General features: G+C 54.6%; 1 protein-coding gene across 1 annotated transcript in view; it reads left to right on the top strand.

Moving 5' to 3' along the window:
* Positions 1-15,920, top strand: part of LOC122924144 (dynein heavy chain domain-containing protein 1-like) — a 30,574-nt gene extending 14,654 nt beyond the window's left edge. Inside the window, exons 6-11 of the mRNA XM_044275081.1 lie at positions 374-530; positions 7,511-7,720; positions 7,794-7,937; positions 10,507-10,573; positions 14,573-14,802; positions 15,786-15,920. Of these exons, the coding sequence (XP_044131016.1) occupies positions 374-530; positions 7,511-7,720; positions 7,794-7,937; positions 10,507-10,573; positions 14,573-14,802; positions 15,786-15,920 (943 nt within the window). The remainder of the gene's footprint in view (positions 1-373; positions 531-7,510; positions 7,721-7,793; positions 7,938-10,506; positions 10,574-14,572; positions 14,803-15,785) is intronic.
* Positions 15,921-18,147: the final 2,227 nt, after the last annotated feature.

The raw sequence follows: 18,147 nt of genomic DNA, 5'->3' as shown, positions 1-18,147 counted from the left end.
GGGGGTAGTAGTCAGATGTTGGGAGTTGTGGCACCAAGCTGAGGCGTTCCCTCCTCCTGGATTTGGGAGCTTGGAATACCTGCTCACTCTGACAACTCCTATTGCTCAGGGCGCATCTATCCCTGGTCACGAGCTGATTTTCTGACACGGGGCAGTTCCTAGGAGCGCTCCCTCCCCATAATTTACCCGTGTAGAGAGGCCTTTAGCTATAACAGCCAGCAGAACAGATGTGACAGGAGGATTAGACATCATGTAGCTCCTCGGCAGTATAGTCAGATGTTACATGAAGTGGGAGGGTTTATTACATACAAGACGTCACGTATATCCCATGTAGTGTCGCATATAATGGCCTCACTGTCTTGCACTTATCCAGGTTTCTCCAGGAATTGGCGCAGCTGTCCTGGCTTCCTGCACACGTCTCTAATCCAATTACTATAGATCAATTAGACGCAGAGCAAATCCTTAGAAGGTCCACCGCCAAAAGTCACCTGTGCAGCCTCCTGAGCCTCGCCTCCCAGATTCTGGACATGGTAAGATATGAGGAGGATCAGAGGAACGTCCTGTGATTGACGGGTAAGATACCAGAAGGATCAGGGGAACATCCTGGGACTGACTGGTAAGATATTAGGAGGATCAGGGGAACGTCCTGGGACTGACTGGTAAGATATTAGGAGGATCAGGGGAACGTCCTGGGACTGACTGGTAAGATATTAGGAGGATCAGGGGAACGTCCTGGGACTGACGGGTAAGATACGAGGAGGATCAGGGGAACGTCCTGGGACTGACGGGTAAGATACGAGGAGGATCAGGGGAACGTCCTGGGACTGACGGGTAAGATACGAGGAGGATCAGGGGAACGTCCTGGGACTGACTGGTAAGATATTAGGAGGATCAGGGGAACGTCCTGGGACTGACTGGTAAGATATTAGGAGGATCAGGGGAGCGTCCTGGGACTGACTGGTAAGATATTAGGAGGATCAGGGGAACGTCCTGGGACTGACTGGTAAGATACTAGGAGGATCAGGGGAACGTCCTGGGACTGACGGGTAAGATACGAGGAGGATCAGGGGAACGTCCTGGGACTGACGGGTAAGATACGAGGAGGATCAGGGGAACGTCCTGGGACTGACGGGTAAGATACGAGGAGGATCAGGGGAACGTCCTGGGACTGACGGGTAAGATACGAGGAGGATCAGGGGAACGTCCTGGGACTGACGGGTAAGATACGAGGAGGATCAGGGGAACGTCCTGGGACTGACGGGTAAGATATGAGGAGGATCAGAGGAACGTCCTGTGATTGACTGGTAAGATATTAGGAGGATCAGGGGAACGTCCTGGGACTGACTGGTAAGATATTAGGAGGATCAGGGGAACGTCCTGGGACTGACTGGTAAGATATTAGGAGGATCAGGGGAACGTCCTGGGACTGACGGGTAAGATACGAGGAGGATCAGGGGAACGTCCTGGGACTGACGGGTAAGATACGAGGAGGATCAGGGGAACGTCCTGGGACTGACGGGTAAGATACGAGGAGGATCAGGGGAACGTCCTGGGACTGACGGGTAAGATACGAGGAGGATCAGGGGAACGTCCTGGGACTGACGGGTAAGATACGAGGAGGATCAGGGGAACGTCCTGGGACTGACGGGTAAGATACGAGGAGGATCAGGGGAACGTCCTGGGACTGACGGGTAAGATACGAGGAGGATCAGGGGAACGTCCTGGGACTGACGGGTAAGGTACGAGGAGGATCAGGGGAACGTCCTGGGACTGACGGGTAAGGTACGAGGAGGATCAGGGGAACGTCCTGGGACTGACGGGTAAGATACGAGGAGGATCAGGGGAACGTCCTGGGACTGACGGGTAAGATACGAGGAGGATCAGGGGAACGTCCTGGGACTGACGGGTAAGATACGAGGAGGATCAGGGGAACGTCCTGGGACTGACGGGTAAGATACGAGGAGGATCAGGGGAACGTCCTGGGACTGACGGGTAAGATACGAGGAGGATCAGGGGAACGTCCTGGGACTGACGGGTAAGATACGAGGAGGATCAGGGGAACGTCCTGGGACTGACGGGTAAGATACGAGGAGGATCAGGGGAACGTCCTGGGACTGACGGGTAAGATACGAGGAGGATCAGGGGAACGTCCTGGGACTGACGGGTAAGATACGAGGAGGATCAGGGGAACGTCCTGGGACTGACGGGTAAGATACGAGGAGGATCAGGGGAACGTCCTGGGACTGACGGGTAAGATACGAGGAGGATCAGGGGAACGTCCTGGGACTGACTGGTAAGATATTAGGAGGATCAGGGGAACGTCCTGTAGCAGTGGCCAGGTTTGGGGTGGCCTCAACGCTACGCTGGGTCCCCTGGACACCGTCAAGTTGTCACCACGTGTTGCTGCTCTCCGGAAGGGATGGTAATGAATCGTGCACCCCAATGGGAAATAAGTCCAGAGAGTCTGGGTCTGCAGTAACCAGGGTGCTTCTTATTTGGAGGAATTCAGGTGCAAAACAATACAGGCAAGGCATAGGGCTGGCTTCTCCAGTCTCCTCCCTGAGACGAGGCATAGGGTTGGCTTCTCCAGTCTCCTCCCTGAGACTAGGAATAGGGCTGGTTTCTCCAGTCTCCTCCCTGAGACGAGGCATAGGGCTGGCTCCTTCAGTCTCCTCCCTGAGACTAGGCATAGGGCTGGCTTCTCCAGTCTCCTCCCTTAGACTAGGCATAGGGCTGGCTCCTTCAGTCTCCTCCCTGAGACGAGGCATAGGGCTGGTTTCTCCAGTCTCCTCCCTGAGACGAGGCATAGGGCTGGTTTCTCCAGTCTCCTCCCTGAGACGAGGCATAGGGCTGGTTTCTCCAGTCTCCTCCCTGAGACGAGGCATAGGGCTGGTTTCTCCAGTCTCCTCCCTGAGACGAGGCATAGGGCTGGCTCCTTCAGTCTCCTCCCTGAGACGAGGCATAGGGCTGGCTCCTTCAGTCTCCTCCCTGAGACTAGGCATAGGGCTGGCTCCTTCAGTCTCCTCCCTGAGACTAGGCATAGGGCTGGTTTCTCCAGTCTCCTCCCTGAGACGAGGCATAGGGCTGGCTCCTCCAGTCTCCTCCCTGAGACGAGGCATAGGGCTGGCTCCTCCAGTCTCCTCCCTGAGACGAGGCATAGGGCTGGCTCCTCCAGTCTCCTCCCTGAGACTAGGCATAGGGCTGGCTCCTTCAGTCTCCTCCCTGAGACTAGGCATAGGGCTGGTTTCTCCAGTCTCCTCCCTGAGACGAGGCATAGGGCTGGCTCCTCCAGTCTCCTCCCTGAGACGAGGCATAGGGCTGGCTCCTCCAGTCTCCTCCCTGAGACGAGGCATAGGGCTGGCTCCTCCAGTCTCCTCCCTGAGACGAGGCATAGGGCTGGCTCCTCCAGTCTCCTCCCTGAGACGAGGCATAGGGCTGGCTCCTCCAGTCTCCTCCCTGAGACGAGGCATAGGGCTGGCTCCTCCAGTCTCCTCCCTGAGACGAGGCATAGGGCTGGCTCCTCCAGTCTCCTCCCTGAGACGAGGCATAGGGCTGGCTCCTCCAGTCTCCTCCTGAGACGAGGCATAGGGCTGGCTCCTCCAGTCTCCTCCCTGAGACGAGGCATAGGGCTGGCTCCTCCAGTCTCCTCCCTGAGACGAGGCATAGGGCTGGCTCCTCCAGTCTCCTCCCTGAGACGAGGCATAGGGCTGGCTCCTCCAGTCTCCTCCCTGAGACGAGGCATAGGGCTGGCTCCTCCAGTCTCCTCCCTGAGACGAGGCATAGGGCTGGCTCCTCCAGTCTCCTCCCTGAGACGAGGCATAGGGCTGGCTCCTCCAGTCTCCTCCCTGAGACGAGGCATAGGGCTGGCTCCTCCAGTCTCCTCCCTGAGACGAGGCATAGGGCTGGCTCCTCTAGTCTCCTCCCTGAAACGAGGCATAGGGCTGGCTTCTCCAATCTCTTCTGGTCCCTCAGTAGTCCAGCAGAGTCTTCCCCTCCAAGCACTGGTGCCTAACTGCAGCACACTAGGGGCTCTGACTTCTCTCCTTATATTCAGTTTTTGCTAGACTAGAACCTTCTAGTGGGAGGGGTGGAGTGGAGAAACTAAGCACAAACAGATACAATGTTTCAGCTCCTGTCTGTTATAGACGCGCATTAGATCTTCAGTGATACTCAATGGTAATGACACAGCAGGTTTTCCAGACAAAAACAAGTTTCCAGACATAACAGAACTAAAACCAGATATTAACACCTTCAGGACCCTGCCATTTTTCATCTTAAGGGCCAGGCCATTTTATGCAAATCTGACCAGTGTCACTTTATGTGGTAATAACTTTAAAACGCTTTTACTTATTGAGGCCATTCTGAGATTGTTTTCTCATCACATATTGTACTTAATGACACTGGTAAATTTTAGTCAAAATATTTTTTTATTTATAAAAAAAATACCAAATTTGCCAAAAATTTAGAAAAATTCACACTTTTAAAAATTTCTATTTCTCTGCTTTTAAAACAGACGGTGATACCTCCTAAAACAGTTTTTACTTTACATTCCCCATATGTCTACTTCATGTTTGGATCATTCTGTAAATTACATTTTCTTTTTTGGGGACATTAGAGGCTTAGAAGTTTAGAAGCAAATCTTAGAATTTCCAAAACCCAATTTTTAAGGACCCGTTCAGGTCTGAAGTCACTTTGTGAGGCTTACATAATAGAAACCACCCATAAATTGGACATTTTGGAAACTACACCCCTCAAGGTATTCAAAACTGATTTTTACAAACTTTGTTAACCCTTTAGGTGTTGCACAAGAATGAAAGGAAAATATAGATGAAATTTCAGAATTTAACTTTTTTGACAGATTTTCCTTCCCCCCCCCCTCCACTAACAAAGCAAGGGTTAACAGCCAAACAAAACTCTATATTTATGGCCCTGATTCTGTAGTTTACAGAAACACCCCATATGTGGTCGTAAACTGCTGTACGGCCACACAGCGCAGAAGGGAAGGAACGCCATACGGTGTTTGGAAGGCAGATTTCACTGGGATAATTTTAAGCTGCCATGTCACATTTAAAGCCCCCCTGATGCACCACTAGAGAAGAAACTCAAAAAAAGGCCCAATTTTAGAAACTACACCCCTCAATTTATTCAAAACTGATTTTACAAACTTTGTTAACCCTTTAGGCGTTCCAGAAGAATTAATGGAAAATGGAGATGAAATTTCAGAATTTCACTTTTTTGACAGATTTCCCATTTTTAATTAAAAAAAATCCAGTAACAAAGCAAGGGTTAACAGCCAAACAAAACTCTATATTTATGGCCCTGATTCTGTAGTTTACAGAAACCCCCCACATGTGATCGTAAACTGCTGTACGGGCCCACGGCAGGGCGCAGAAGGGAAGGAACGCCATACGGTTTTTGGAAGGCAGATTTCACTGGGATAATTATAAGTTGCCATGTCCCATTTGAAGCCCCCCTGATGCCCCCCTACAGTAGGAACTCCTCCCAAAATTACCCAATTTTGGATACTGGATAAGGTGGCAGTATTGTTGGTACTATTTTAGGGCACATATGATTTTTTGGGTTGCTCTATATTACACTTTTTGTGAGGCAAGGTACCAAAAAATAGCTTTTGGGGTTTTGGCACAGTTTTTATTTTTTGTTATTTACAACATTCATCTGACAGGTTAGATCATGAGGTATTTTTATAGAGCAGGTTGTCACGGACGCGGCGATACCAAATATGACTTTTTGGTGGTTTGTTTCAGTTTTACATAATAAAGCATTTTTGAAAAAAAAAGATTTTTTTCAGTGTCTCCATATTCTGAAAGCCATAGTTTTTTTGTCAGTTTTTTTTTTCTGTTTTGCCACTGTCTTTTGATCGCTTGGTGTTGCACTTTTTGTGGTGTAAGGTGACAAATAATGATTGTTTTAGCATAGTTTTTCTTATTTTTTTTTTTCTACGGCGTTCAGGTGAGGTGGTGGATCATGTGATATTTTTGTAGAGTCGGTCGTTACGGACGTGGCAATACCCAGTATGTATTTTTTATTTTTTTTTACAATTTTATGTGTTTTACAGTATTTTGGGAATTTTTTTTACTTGAAACTATTTTTTTATTTAAAAAAAAAAACACTATATATAATTTTTATATATTTTTTTTGTCCCACTCTGCGGACCCGCACTTCCGGGTCCGCATTTCCATTCCCGAAAAAAATAGAACATGTCTTATAGCGGACAAGAATAGGCATATTCTATTAGTGCCCGGCGATGTGTGGTCTGAAAAATGCGGAACGCACATTGCCGGTGTCCGTGTTTTGCAAATCCGCAAAACACACTACGGACGTTTGAATGGACCCTAAAGGGGCTAGATCTCACAGGCTTCCGCAGAAGGCAGGCCCAGATGCTTATGGAAGGTATCGGGCTGCCATCGGGTCCCCGTCACTGCAGGGTGGGGACCCTATGGGGAAGCGGAGGGCACCCGTACCCTCTGCATGCCATGGGCTGCTTTGACCGCGGCATACAAGGGGTGAACATGCTGGCATCAGTGTTTTCACCGATGCCGGCGTATGCAGCAGGGGCCCGGCTGTCAGTGACTGCTGGGTCTGTGCCCCAGGTCCTCAAGTCACGTCCACCAGCACCGTATATGTACAGTGCGGGTCCTTAAGGGGTTAAAAGGTCAGGCTGTTTGCTTTTTGGTGGTTTTTCCCTCCAAAACATGGTCTCCTTTAACCCCTTCCCGACCAGCGCTATAATAGTAAGGCGCAGCGGGACGTGACTTGCCGCTCCATACTATTACAGCCTCTGATTGGGTGGATGCTGGAGCTGCTCCCCCCCGATCAGCTGCAGGGGACCGGCTGCTCCTGTTACCCGGACCCCTGCTGTATTCTAGACTGTAGATCTAGAAGGATGAGGAGATGTAAGAAGGTGCCGGACGGAAGTCCTGGAGGCCGGATGATCAGCAGAGAGTGCCGCACCGGCATAATGGGATGTGAGTGAGAGGTTCGGCTAAGGGAGGATGATAGGAGTAGATCTGAAGCACATACAGAGGGCAGCATGGGGGGGGGTGAGAAGAAGTACAGGGCGTCTGGGCCCCTATGTCTTACCATCAGTCACATTGCAGGTCAACTTACATAAGGTAATGGATTGTTCTTCACAGGATTATAAATGGAGATCTAGAAAGATGTGGAAAGGTGCAGCATGGTGGACGGCTGTATAGACAGACCTGTTCCACGTTCACATCATTGAGTTCAGAACACCCAGGGCACAAGGATAGGACATCTGTTTTTGGTCTTCGTGAGAATGTCCTAAGATCTGCTGTAAGAGGTACAGGCTGGTGTCGCCCCCTGCACAGTGGTGGAGGGGCGTCCACTGGGCGCTCGCCTTGTCATCCTGTAGACTGTGCCGCAGCCGCCTCCCGGTGTGGTAAGGTTACAGAGCTCCATCCGTGTGCGATCATGAAGAAGATAAAGACGTGATGACCATGTCCTGATCCATGTTCTCTTCTTCCTGAAGGTCAGACAGGACACCTACACGATGGTGCAGACAAGCCAGGAGGACGCCGTGCACTGCCTGGACAAGGCCACCAGGGGGCGACTGGCACACGTTGAGTCATGGCTGCACAGACTGGGGAGTCTCTCGTCTCTTGTAGGATACATCATCTGCGAGAACCTGATGTCCATCCTGCAGCGGGATGTCAGCGGCTTTGTGTCGGGCATCATGCAGGTGGGATGCTCTTACATAGTCCCTTAGTCATAGTCCTCCTTGTACATGCCTCACCTTCCTGCTCCCTGCACAGATGATGTCCACAACTGGAAGGCCTTTCCTGCTTGTCCGCCTGGAGTTTGGGGAAGATGGAGACCTGCGTCTCTGTCCATCGGCCGGTCAGATACAGCAGAGCGTGGAGCAGATGCTGAACTGCGTGCTGGATGATGTGCTGCAGGTAGACCCCTGGCTATGTCCTGTGGGCCCCCCATGGTTTCCTCACTGTTAAGGTGGCTCTCCCGGACCCCATGGGCCCCTCAAACCCACCATAACTGCTGATCTCCTCCTGTCCCCATGTTGTGTAGATTGGCTGCTTGGGAACCTGGTCACGTCCTCTTCTGAAATCCTGCCAACGTCACATCCATTGCCTGGTCTCCAGCCTGGGCTATGGACAGGACATGGGAGGTGCCATGGACAGGGACACAACTCCTGGGACCTCCACATGTTCTGGCCCAGTCCATGGCCGGCCACCCGGTAAAGGACACGACGTCTGAGGGGTAGGGTTATCCACCGAGGAGCAGCCCAACAAGAGTCAGAAAACGGGGATTTAATGGCTCCGTCCAGGAGACGTTCATAACGTCACAAGTCCGAAGTCTGGACTCAGGAATGGTGCAGACCTCACAAAAATGTCAGCACAATATACCGCCCCAGCGGAACCAGATACCACAGTGCAGCACAATATACCGCCCCAGCGGAACCAGATACCACAGTGCAGCACAGTATACTGCCCCAGCAGAACCAGATACCGCAGTGCAGCACAGTATACCGCCCCAGCAGAACCAGATACCGCAGTGCAGCACAATATACCGCCCCAGCAGAACCAGATACCGCAGTGCAGCACAATATACTGCCCCAGCGGAACCAGATACCACAGTGCAGCACAATATACTGCCCCAGCAGAACCAGATACCACAGTGCAGCACAATATACCGCCCCAGCAGAACCAGATACCACAGTGCAGCACAATATACCGCCCCAGCAGAACCAGATACCACAGTGCAGCACAATATACTGCCTCAGCGGAACCAGACACCACAGTGCAGCACAATATACCGCCCCAGCGGAACCAGATACCACAGTGCAGCACAATATACCGCCCCAGCGGAACCAGATACCACAGTGCAGCACAGTATACTGCCCCAGCAGTACCAGATACCACAGTGCAGCACAGTATACTGCCCCAGCAGTACCAGATACCACAGTGCAGCACAGTATACCGCCCCAGCAGAACCAGATACCGCAGTGCAGCACAATATACCGCCCCAGCAGAACTAGATACCATAGTGCAGCACAATATACTGCCCCAGCAGAACCAGATACCACAGTGCAGCACAATATACCGCCCCAGCAGAACCAGGTACCACAGTGCAGCACAATATACCGCCCCAGCAGAACCAGATACCACAGTGCAGCACAATATACTGCCCCAGCAGAACCAGATACCACAGTGCAGCACAATATACCGCCCCAGCAGAACCAGATACCACAGTGCAGCACAATATACCGCCCCAGCAGAACCAGATACCACAGTGCAGCACAATATACTGCCTCAGCGGAACCAGACACCACAGTGCAGCACAATATACCGCCCCAGCGGAACCAGATACCACAGTGCAGCACAATATACCGCCCCAGCGGAACCAGATACCACAGTGCAGCACAGTATACTGCCCCAGCAGTACCAGATACCACAGTGCAGCACAGTATACCGCCCCAGCAGAACCAGATACCGCAGTGCAGCACAATATACCGCCCCAGCAGAACCAGATACCACAGTGCAGCACAATATACCGCCCCAGCAGAACCAGATACCACAGTGCAGCACAATATACCGCCCCAGCAGAACCAGATACCACAGTGCAGCACAATATACTGCCCCAGCAGAACCAGATACCACAGTGCAGCACAATATACTGCCCCAGCAGAACCAGATACCACAGTGCAGCACAATATACTGCCCCAGCAGAACCAGATACCACAGTGCAGCACAATATACCGCCCCAACAGAACCAGATACCACAGTGCAGCACAATATACTGCCCCAGCAGAACCAGATACCACAGTGCAGCACAATATACCGCCCCAGCAGAACCCGATACCACAGTGCAGCACAATATACCGCCCCGGCAGAGCCAGATACCACAGTGCAGCACAATATACTGCCCCAGCGGAACCAGATACCACAGTGCAGCACAATATACCGCCCCAGCAGAACCAGATACCACAGTGCAGCACAATATACTGCCCCAGCAGAACCAGATACCACAGTGCAGCACAATATACCGCCCCAGCAGAACCAGATACCACAGTGCAGCACAATATACCGCCCCAGCCCCGCTGCAGTATTCAGCTGTGTGAGTGCCCTATCGATGGCCATGCAGTATGGTTTCGGAGGGCATCCACCCAATGGTGAAGCTGTGGGGTTCCCTGGCGGGATGTCTTCCCTCGCTCCCTGACCGGCCTCGCCACCTTTTTTTTTTTTGTAATGATTGATGTATTTTTGGAGCATTTAGCGGCTGTCCCGGTCCCATCCCCGCACTGGCACTCTCCAGGCACCGTCCTCGATAACGCTGCAGAACGCACATTGTCAGATCTGTTCTCTTACGTTCTTTGCTGTAAAGTCTAAAAGTCCCCTCCCCGATACATCCAAAAACAAAGTGAAAACTTTCCATGGGACCTGGAACGTGTAATGGTGCGAGGGCTGCGAGAACCACCAAATGACCAGGGATATTGTCTCCCCCCCACAGGTGATGGACGCCGGTGACCAGGAGCCGCCTCAGGTGTCATCCATGATACTTCCTCGCTCAGAGCACGGTAATAACATGTATCAGGCAGGTTTAAGGGTCCACAGTCCTGGTAGAGTATCCCCCCCCCCCCCCCCCATGTTGGGTTAATCCTCTCGATGTCAGAAGGGTCGGTGCCAGGTCCCATCTCCATTGTGTCCGAGGACTGAGGAGCAGATACTGATACGTCCTCGTACATCACACATAGTGCATCATATCTTCTGAGAGTAACTGGGCATGAACTGGAAGGGTTTACAGACTAGGGGGTCTAGAGGAGACTGCGGTGCCCCCTCCTGCCAGGATGTGTAGACTGGGGGGTCTAGAGGAGACTGCGGTGCCCCCTCCTGCCAGGATGTATAGACTGGGGGTCTAGAGGAGACTGCGGTGCCCCCTCCTGCCAGGATGTATAGACTGGGGGGTCTAGAGGAGACTGCGGTGCCCCCTCCTGCCAGGATGTGTAGACTGGGGGTCTAGAGGAGACTGCGGTGCCCCCTCCTGCCAGGATGTATAGACTGGGGGGTCTAGAGGAGACTGCGGTGCCCCCTCCTGCCAGGATGTATAGACTGGGGGGTCTAGAGGAGACTGCAGTGCCCCCTCCTGCCAGGATGTGTAGACTGGGGGTCTATAGGAGACTGCGGTTTGCCCCCTCCTGCCAGGATGTATAGACTGGGGGGTCTAGAGGAGACTGCGGTTGCCCCCTCCTGCCAGGATGTATAGATGGGGGGTCTAGAGGAGACTGCAGTGCCCCTCCTGCCAGGATGTATAGGACTGTGGGGTCTAGAGGAGACTGCGGTGCCCCCTCCTGCCAGGATGTGTAGGACTGGGGGTCTAGAGGAGACTGCGGTGCCCCCTCCTGCCAGGATTTATAGACTGGGGGGTCTATAGGAGACTGCGGTTGCCCCCTCCTGCCAGGGATGTATAGACTGGGGGTCTAGAGGAGACTGCGGTGCCCCCTCCTGCCAGGATGTATAGACTGGGGGGTCTAGAGGAGACTGCGGTGCCCCCTCCTGCCAGGATGTATAGACTGGGGGGTTAGAGGAGACTGCGGTTGCCCCCTCCTGTCAGGATGTATAGACTGGGGGTCTAGAGGAGACTGCGGTGCCCCCTCCTGTCAGGATGTATAGACTGGGGGGGTCTAGAGGAGACTGCGGTGCCCCCTCCTGTCAGGATTATAGACTGGGGGGTCTAGAGGAGACTGCGGTGCCCCCTCCTGTCAGGATGTATAGACTGGTGGGGTCTAGAGGAGACTGCGGTGCCCCCTCCTGTCAGGATGTATAGACTGGGGTGTCTAGAGGAGACTGCGGTGCCCCCTCCTGTCAGGATGTATAGACTGGGGGTCTAGAGGAGACTGCGGTGCCCCCTCCTGTCAGGATGTATAGACTGGGGGGTCTAGAGGAGGACTGCGGTGCCCCCTCCTGTCCAGGATGTATAGACTGGGGGGGTCTAGAGGAGACTGCGGTGCCCCCTCCTGTCCAGGATGTATAGACTGGGGGGTCTAGAGGAGACTGCGGTGCCCCCTCCTGCCAGGATGTATAGACTGGGGGGGTCTATAGGAGGACTGCGGTGCCCCTCCTGCAGGATGTATAGACTGGGGGTCTAGAGGAGACTGCGGTGCCCCCTCCTGCCAGGATGTATAGACTGGGGGGTCTAGAGGAGACTGCGGTGCCCCCTCCTGCCAGGATGTATAGACTGGGGGGTCTAGAGGAGACTGCGGTGCCCCCTCCTGCCAGGATGTATAGACTGGGGGGTCTAGAGGAGACTGCGGTGCCCCCCTCCTTGCCAGGATGTGTAGACTGGGGTCTAGAGGAGACTGCGGTGCCCCCTCCTGGTCAGGATGTATAGACTGGGGGGTCTAGAGGAGACTGCGGTGCCCCCTCCTGTCAGGATGTATAGACTGGGGGTCTAGAGGAGACTGGCGGTGCCCCCTCCTGCCAGGATGTATAGACTGGGGGTCTATAGGAGACGCGGTGCCCCCTCCTGCCAGGATGATAGACTGGGGGGTTCTAGAGGAGACTGCGGTGCCCCCTCCTGCCAGGATGTATAGACTGGGGGGTCTAGAGGAGACTGCGGTGCCCCCTCCTGCCAGGATGTGTAGACTGGGGGGTCTAGAGGAGACTGCGGTGCCCCCTCCTGCCAGGATGTGTAGACTGGGGGGTCTAGAGGAGACTGCGGTGCCCCTCCTGTCAGGATGTATAGACTGGGGGATCTAGAGGAGACTGCGGTGCCCCCTCCTGCAGGATGTATAGACTGGGGGGTCTAGAGGAGACTGCGGTGCCCCCTCCTGCCAGGATGTATAGACTGGGGGTCTAGAGGAGACTGCGGTGCCCCCTCCTGCCAGGATGTATAGACTGGGGGGTCTAAGAGGAGACTGCGGTGCCCCTCCTGCCAGGATGTATAGACTGGGGGGTCTAGAGGGAGACTGCGGTGCCCCCCTCCTGCCAGGATGTATAGACTGGGGGTCTAGAGGAGACTGCGGTGCCCCCTCCTGCCAGGATGTATAGACTGGGGGGTTCTAGAGGAGACTGCGGTGCCCCCTCCTGCCAGGATGTGTAGACTGGGGTGTCTAGAGGAGACTGCGGTGCCCCCTCCTGCCAGGATGTGTAGATGGGGGGTCTAGAGGAGACTGCGGTGCCCCCTCCTGTCAGGATGTATAGACTGGGGGTCTAGAGGAGACCTGCGGGGGGGGGTGGCCCCCGCCTGTCAGGAATGTAGAGACTGGGGGGTCTAGAGGAGACGGCGGTGCCCTCCTGTCAGGAATTGTAAGACTGTGGGGTCTAGAGGAGACTGTGCGGGCCCCTCCTGCCAGGATGTATAGACTGGGGGGGTCTAGAGAACTGGCGGTGCCCCTCCTGGTCAGGATGTTATAGACTGGGGGTCTGAGTAAGACTGCGGTGCCCCTCCTGTCCAGGATGTATAGACTTGGGGGTCCTAGGAGGAGACTGCGGTGCCACCCTCCTGCCAGGATGTATAGACTGGGGGGTCTTAGAGGAGACTGTGGTGCCCCCTCCTGCCAGGATGTATAGACTGGGGGGTCTATAGGAGACTGCGGTGCCCCCTCCTGTCAGGATTTATAGACTGGGGGGTCTAGAGGAGACTGCGGTGCCCCCTCCTGCCAGATTTATAGACTGGGGGGTCTAGAGGAGACTGCGGTGCCCCCATCCTGCCATGATGTATAGACTGGGGGGTCTAGAGAGACTGCGGTGCCCCCTCCTGTCAGGATGTATAGACTGGGGGGTCTAGAGGAGACTGCGGTGCCCCCTCCTGCCAGGATTTATAGACTGGGGGGTCTAGAGGAGACTGCGGTGCCCCTCCTGCCAGGATGTATAGACTGGGGGGTCTAGAGGAGACTGCGGTGCCCCCTCCTGCCAGGATGTGTAGACTGGGGGTCTAGAGGAGACTGCGGTGCCCCCTCCTGTCAGGATGTATAGACTGGGGGTCTAGAGGAGACTGCGGTGCCCCCTCCTGCCAGGATGTATAGACTGGGGGGTCTAGAGGAGACTGCGGTGCCCCCTCCTGCCAGGATGTATAGACTGGGGGTCTAGAGGAGACTGCGGTGCCCCCTCCTGTCAGGATGTATAGACTGGGGGGTCTATAGGAGACTGCGGTGCCCCCTCCTGTCAGGATGTATAGACTGGGGGGCTAGAGGAGACTGCGGTGCCCCCTTCTGCCAGGATGTATAGACTGGGGGTCTAGAGGAGACTGCGGTGCCCCCTCCTGTCAGGATGTATAGACTGGGGGGTCTAGAGGAGACTGCGGTGCCCCCTCCTGCCAGGATGTATAGACTGGGGGGTCTAGAGGAGACTGCGGTGCCCCCTCCTGCCAGGATGTATAGACTAGGGGGTCTAGAGGAGACTGCGGTGCCCCCTCCTGCCAGGATTTATAGACTGGGGGGTCTAGAGGAGACTGCGGTGCCCCCTCCTGCCTGATGATAATGGCCTGGAGACTCCTGGGAGGAGAGGGGTGCCAGGGTCGGGCGGAGGTGATGTTGTCACCCTGAGCTCTGGACACTTACTCACTGCTTCTGTTTTAGGGTCTTCTGTGCTCTCGGGCCTTGGAGGGCAGCATATTCGCCAGGTTGTCCCAGCATCAGCCCTGCCACCTGGTAAATGCCGAGAAATGCCAATGCCTGGAGGACTGAGGATTGAGGGGCACCAGCAGAGGGCGCATTACCTGTCTCTGAACGTTCATTCTCTACGCTACATCCTACACAGTGATGGCTGTATCCAGGAGGCTCTGCGCCAACTGCAGAGTCTGCTCCAGGTGAGGAAGAGACGTCCAGGTGAGGAAGAGACAGGGTTTATGGTCAGGAGAGGCTGCAGAGACGGTTCATGGTCAGGAGAGGCTGCAGAGACGGTTCATGGTCAGGAGAGGCTGCAGAGACGGTTCATGGTCAGGAGAGGCTGCAGAGACGGTTCATGGTCAGGAGAGGCTGCAGAGACGGTTCATGGTCAGGAGAGGCTGCAGAGACGGTTCATGGTCAGGAGCGGCTGCAGAGACGGTTCATGGTCAGGAGAGGCTGCAGAGACGGTTCATGGTCAGGAGAGGCTGCAGAGACGGTTCATGGTCAGGAGAGGTTGCAGAGACGGGGTTTATGGTCAGGAGAGGTTGCAGAGACGGGGTTTATGGTCAGGAGAGGCTGCAGAGACGGTTCATGGTCAGGAGAGGCTGCAGAGACGGTTCATGGTCAGGAGAGGCTGCAGAGACGGTTCATGGTCAGGAGAGGCTGCAGAGACGGTTCATGGTCAGGAGAGGCTGCAGAGACGGTTCATGGTCAGGAGAGGCTGCAGAGACGGTTCATGGTCAGGAGAGGCTGCAGAGACGGTCATGGTCAGGAGAGGCTGCAGAGACGGTTCATGGTCAGGAGAGGCTGCAGAGACGGTTCATGGTCAGGAGAGGCTGCAGAGACGGTTCATGGTCAGGAGAGGCTGCAGAGACGGTTCATGGTCAGGAGAGGCTGCAGAGACGGTTCATGGTCAGGAGAGGCTGCAGAGACGGTTCATGGTCAGGAGAGGCTGCAGAGACGGTTCATGGTCAGGAGAGGCTGCAGAGACGGTTCATGGTCAGGAGAGGCTGCAGAGACGGTTCATGGTCAGGAGAGGCTGCAGAGACGGTTCATGGTCAGGAGAGGCTGCAGAGACGGTTCATGGTCAGGAGAGGCTGCAGAGACGGTTCATGGTCAGGAGAGGCTGCAGAGACGGTTCATGGTCAGGAGAGGCTCAGAGTTGGTTCATTATTTTCTGCAGGACTCCTTTGCAGAGGTGAGGACATTCTGTGAAGACCAGGCCTGGCTGTGTGAGGTCCACCGCTATGTCCAGTCCTGGTCTTCTCATGTCTGGAGACCCTCCGGGGAAGTTCTTCTCGAGATTATGAAGAACTGATCCTTAAACTTCAGCAGTGGGAACAGCGAGTTTGCGGACTGAAGGATTGTGTCAGCACGGCCATGCTGGAGGTCAGCTGTGAGCTCATCCACACACGGACTGGTAAGCTGCACGATTGCTGCTCTGGGGGTTCCATCTGTGGTGACTGATCTGAGTGCTGTCATACACGTGCCCTGGGTTTTATGGAATGTCCTCGTTTTGGAGATTGTTTCATTTGTTGGATGAAGCTTCATTTTTCAAGTTTTTTCAATGGAAAATTTGAAAAAGTAAAATAAAATTCTGTCCTTGTATCTGGCATCACCGAATGCGACCTGAGCAGTACAATGACCGCACCACTTCTCGCTGGGGGATTCCATATATTCTGGTTCTTGTATATAAAAAAAAGAATCAAAAGTGCTGAAAATGTTTTATGTTCCCCAAAATGATACGTATGGAAGCCACACTTTTAGCAAGCAATGAACCTTTAGCAGTGATCCGCTGGGTCACTGCACCCCTCCCTCCAGAAGATTCAAGCCCTGAATCATCACCCTGGTAAAGCCACCGGTGTGCAGCTCGCTTGGCAATAACGAGGGTTTGGCTTACAGAATCGCTTCCATAGGAGGAGAACTGAATACAGTCCTGAAGACGTCGGTGTGAAGGAATCTCGTCTCCATCTGTGGATCTGCGATCCCTTTTTTACCTCTTAGTAGTTGCTGAAGTTCTAGTCCTCCATCTGAAGTCACCTAGCTTTCCCAACCTCACTAGATCAGAGACCATGGAGCACCACAGGCTCCAGTGGTGAGAGCGGCACGTGTCCACACCAGGTTCATACATCTCCAAGGTCCACCACCACCATGTTCTGTGCGTGGACGGCTTTCTTCTGGGGTTGATGTGAAAGCTGGGTGACAGCAGCCAGCACTACTGAGGACATGGTGGCTTCACGATGCCGACTTGCACACACGCAGGTTTTTCTCTGCAGCCGTTCTGATGTTGTGTTATCTGTATAGGCTGCGGCCTGGGCGCCATATTACACGATCTCCTCGCCCTCCTGACCTCAGAGGTGGCTGACAAGTCCCAATCCCTCATCTGGGAGCTATCACGGGCTCTGGAGATCTTCAGAGGAGTCTCAACAGAGATTTCTGCATTTCTCAAGTGCGCTCATCAGGTAAGAGGTCATGGATCCACAGATTACAGGAGCTGGGAAAGGGCAGCGTCCGAGGGAGCGTCGATGTCTACAGGTGGATGGGGGGCCCCAGTATGTACAGGGTGATGGGGGGCCCAGTATGTACAGGGTGTATGGGGGAGCCCCAGTATGCTACAGGGTGATGGGGGAGCCCCAGTATGTACAGGGGGTGGGATGGGGGGCCCCAGTATGTACAGGTGATGGGGGGGCCCCAGTATGTACAGGGTGATGGGGGGGCCCCAGTATGTACAGGGTGATGGGGGGAGCCCCAGTATGTACAGGGTGATGGGGGGAGCCCCAGTATGTACAGGGTGATGGGGGAGCCCCAGTATGTACAGGGTGATGGGGGGAGCCCCTATGTACAGGGTGATGATGGGGAGCCCCAGTATGTACGGGTGATGGGGGGAGCCCCGTATGTACAGGGTGATGGGGAGCCCCAGTATGTACAGGGTGTGGGAGCCCCAGTATGTACAGGGTGATGGGGGGGAGCCCCAGTATGTACAGGGTGATGGGGGGGCCCAGTATGTACAGGGTGAGGGGGGAGCCCCAGTATGTACAGGGTGATGGGGGGAGCCCCAGTATGTACAGGGTGATGGGGGGAGCCCAGTATGTACAGGGTGATGGGGAGCCCCGTATGTACAGGGTGATGGGGGGAGCCCAGTATGTACAGGTGATGGGGGGGAGCCCCAGTATGTACAGGGTGATGATGGGGAGCCCCAGTATGTACAGGGTGATGGGGAGCCCCAGTATGTACAGGGTGATGGGGAGCCCCAGTATGTACAGGGTGATGGGGGGGGGAGCCCAGTAGTACAGGGTGATGATGGGGGCCCCAGTATGTACAGGGTGATGGGGGGAGCCCCAGTATTACAGGGTGATGCGGAGCCCCAGTTCAGGGTGATGGGGGAGCCCCAGTATGTACAGTACAGGGTGATGGGGGGAGCCCCATAGTACAGGGATGATGGGGAGCCCCAGTATGTACAGGGTGATGGGGGGAGCCCCAGTATGTACAGGGTGATGGGGGGAAGCCCCAGTATGTACAGGGTGATGGGGGGCCCCAGTATGTAC

This window comes from Bufo gargarizans, unplaced genomic scaffold, assembly GCF_014858855.1.
Source record: "Bufo gargarizans isolate SCDJY-AF-19 unplaced genomic scaffold, ASM1485885v1 original_scaffold_847_pilon, whole genome shotgun sequence".
NCBI lineage: Eukaryota > Metazoa > Chordata > Amphibia > Anura > Bufonidae > Bufo > Bufo gargarizans.
The sequence above is the reverse complement of the archived record's forward strand: the minus strand, read 5'-3'. Positions and strand labels throughout refer to the sequence as shown.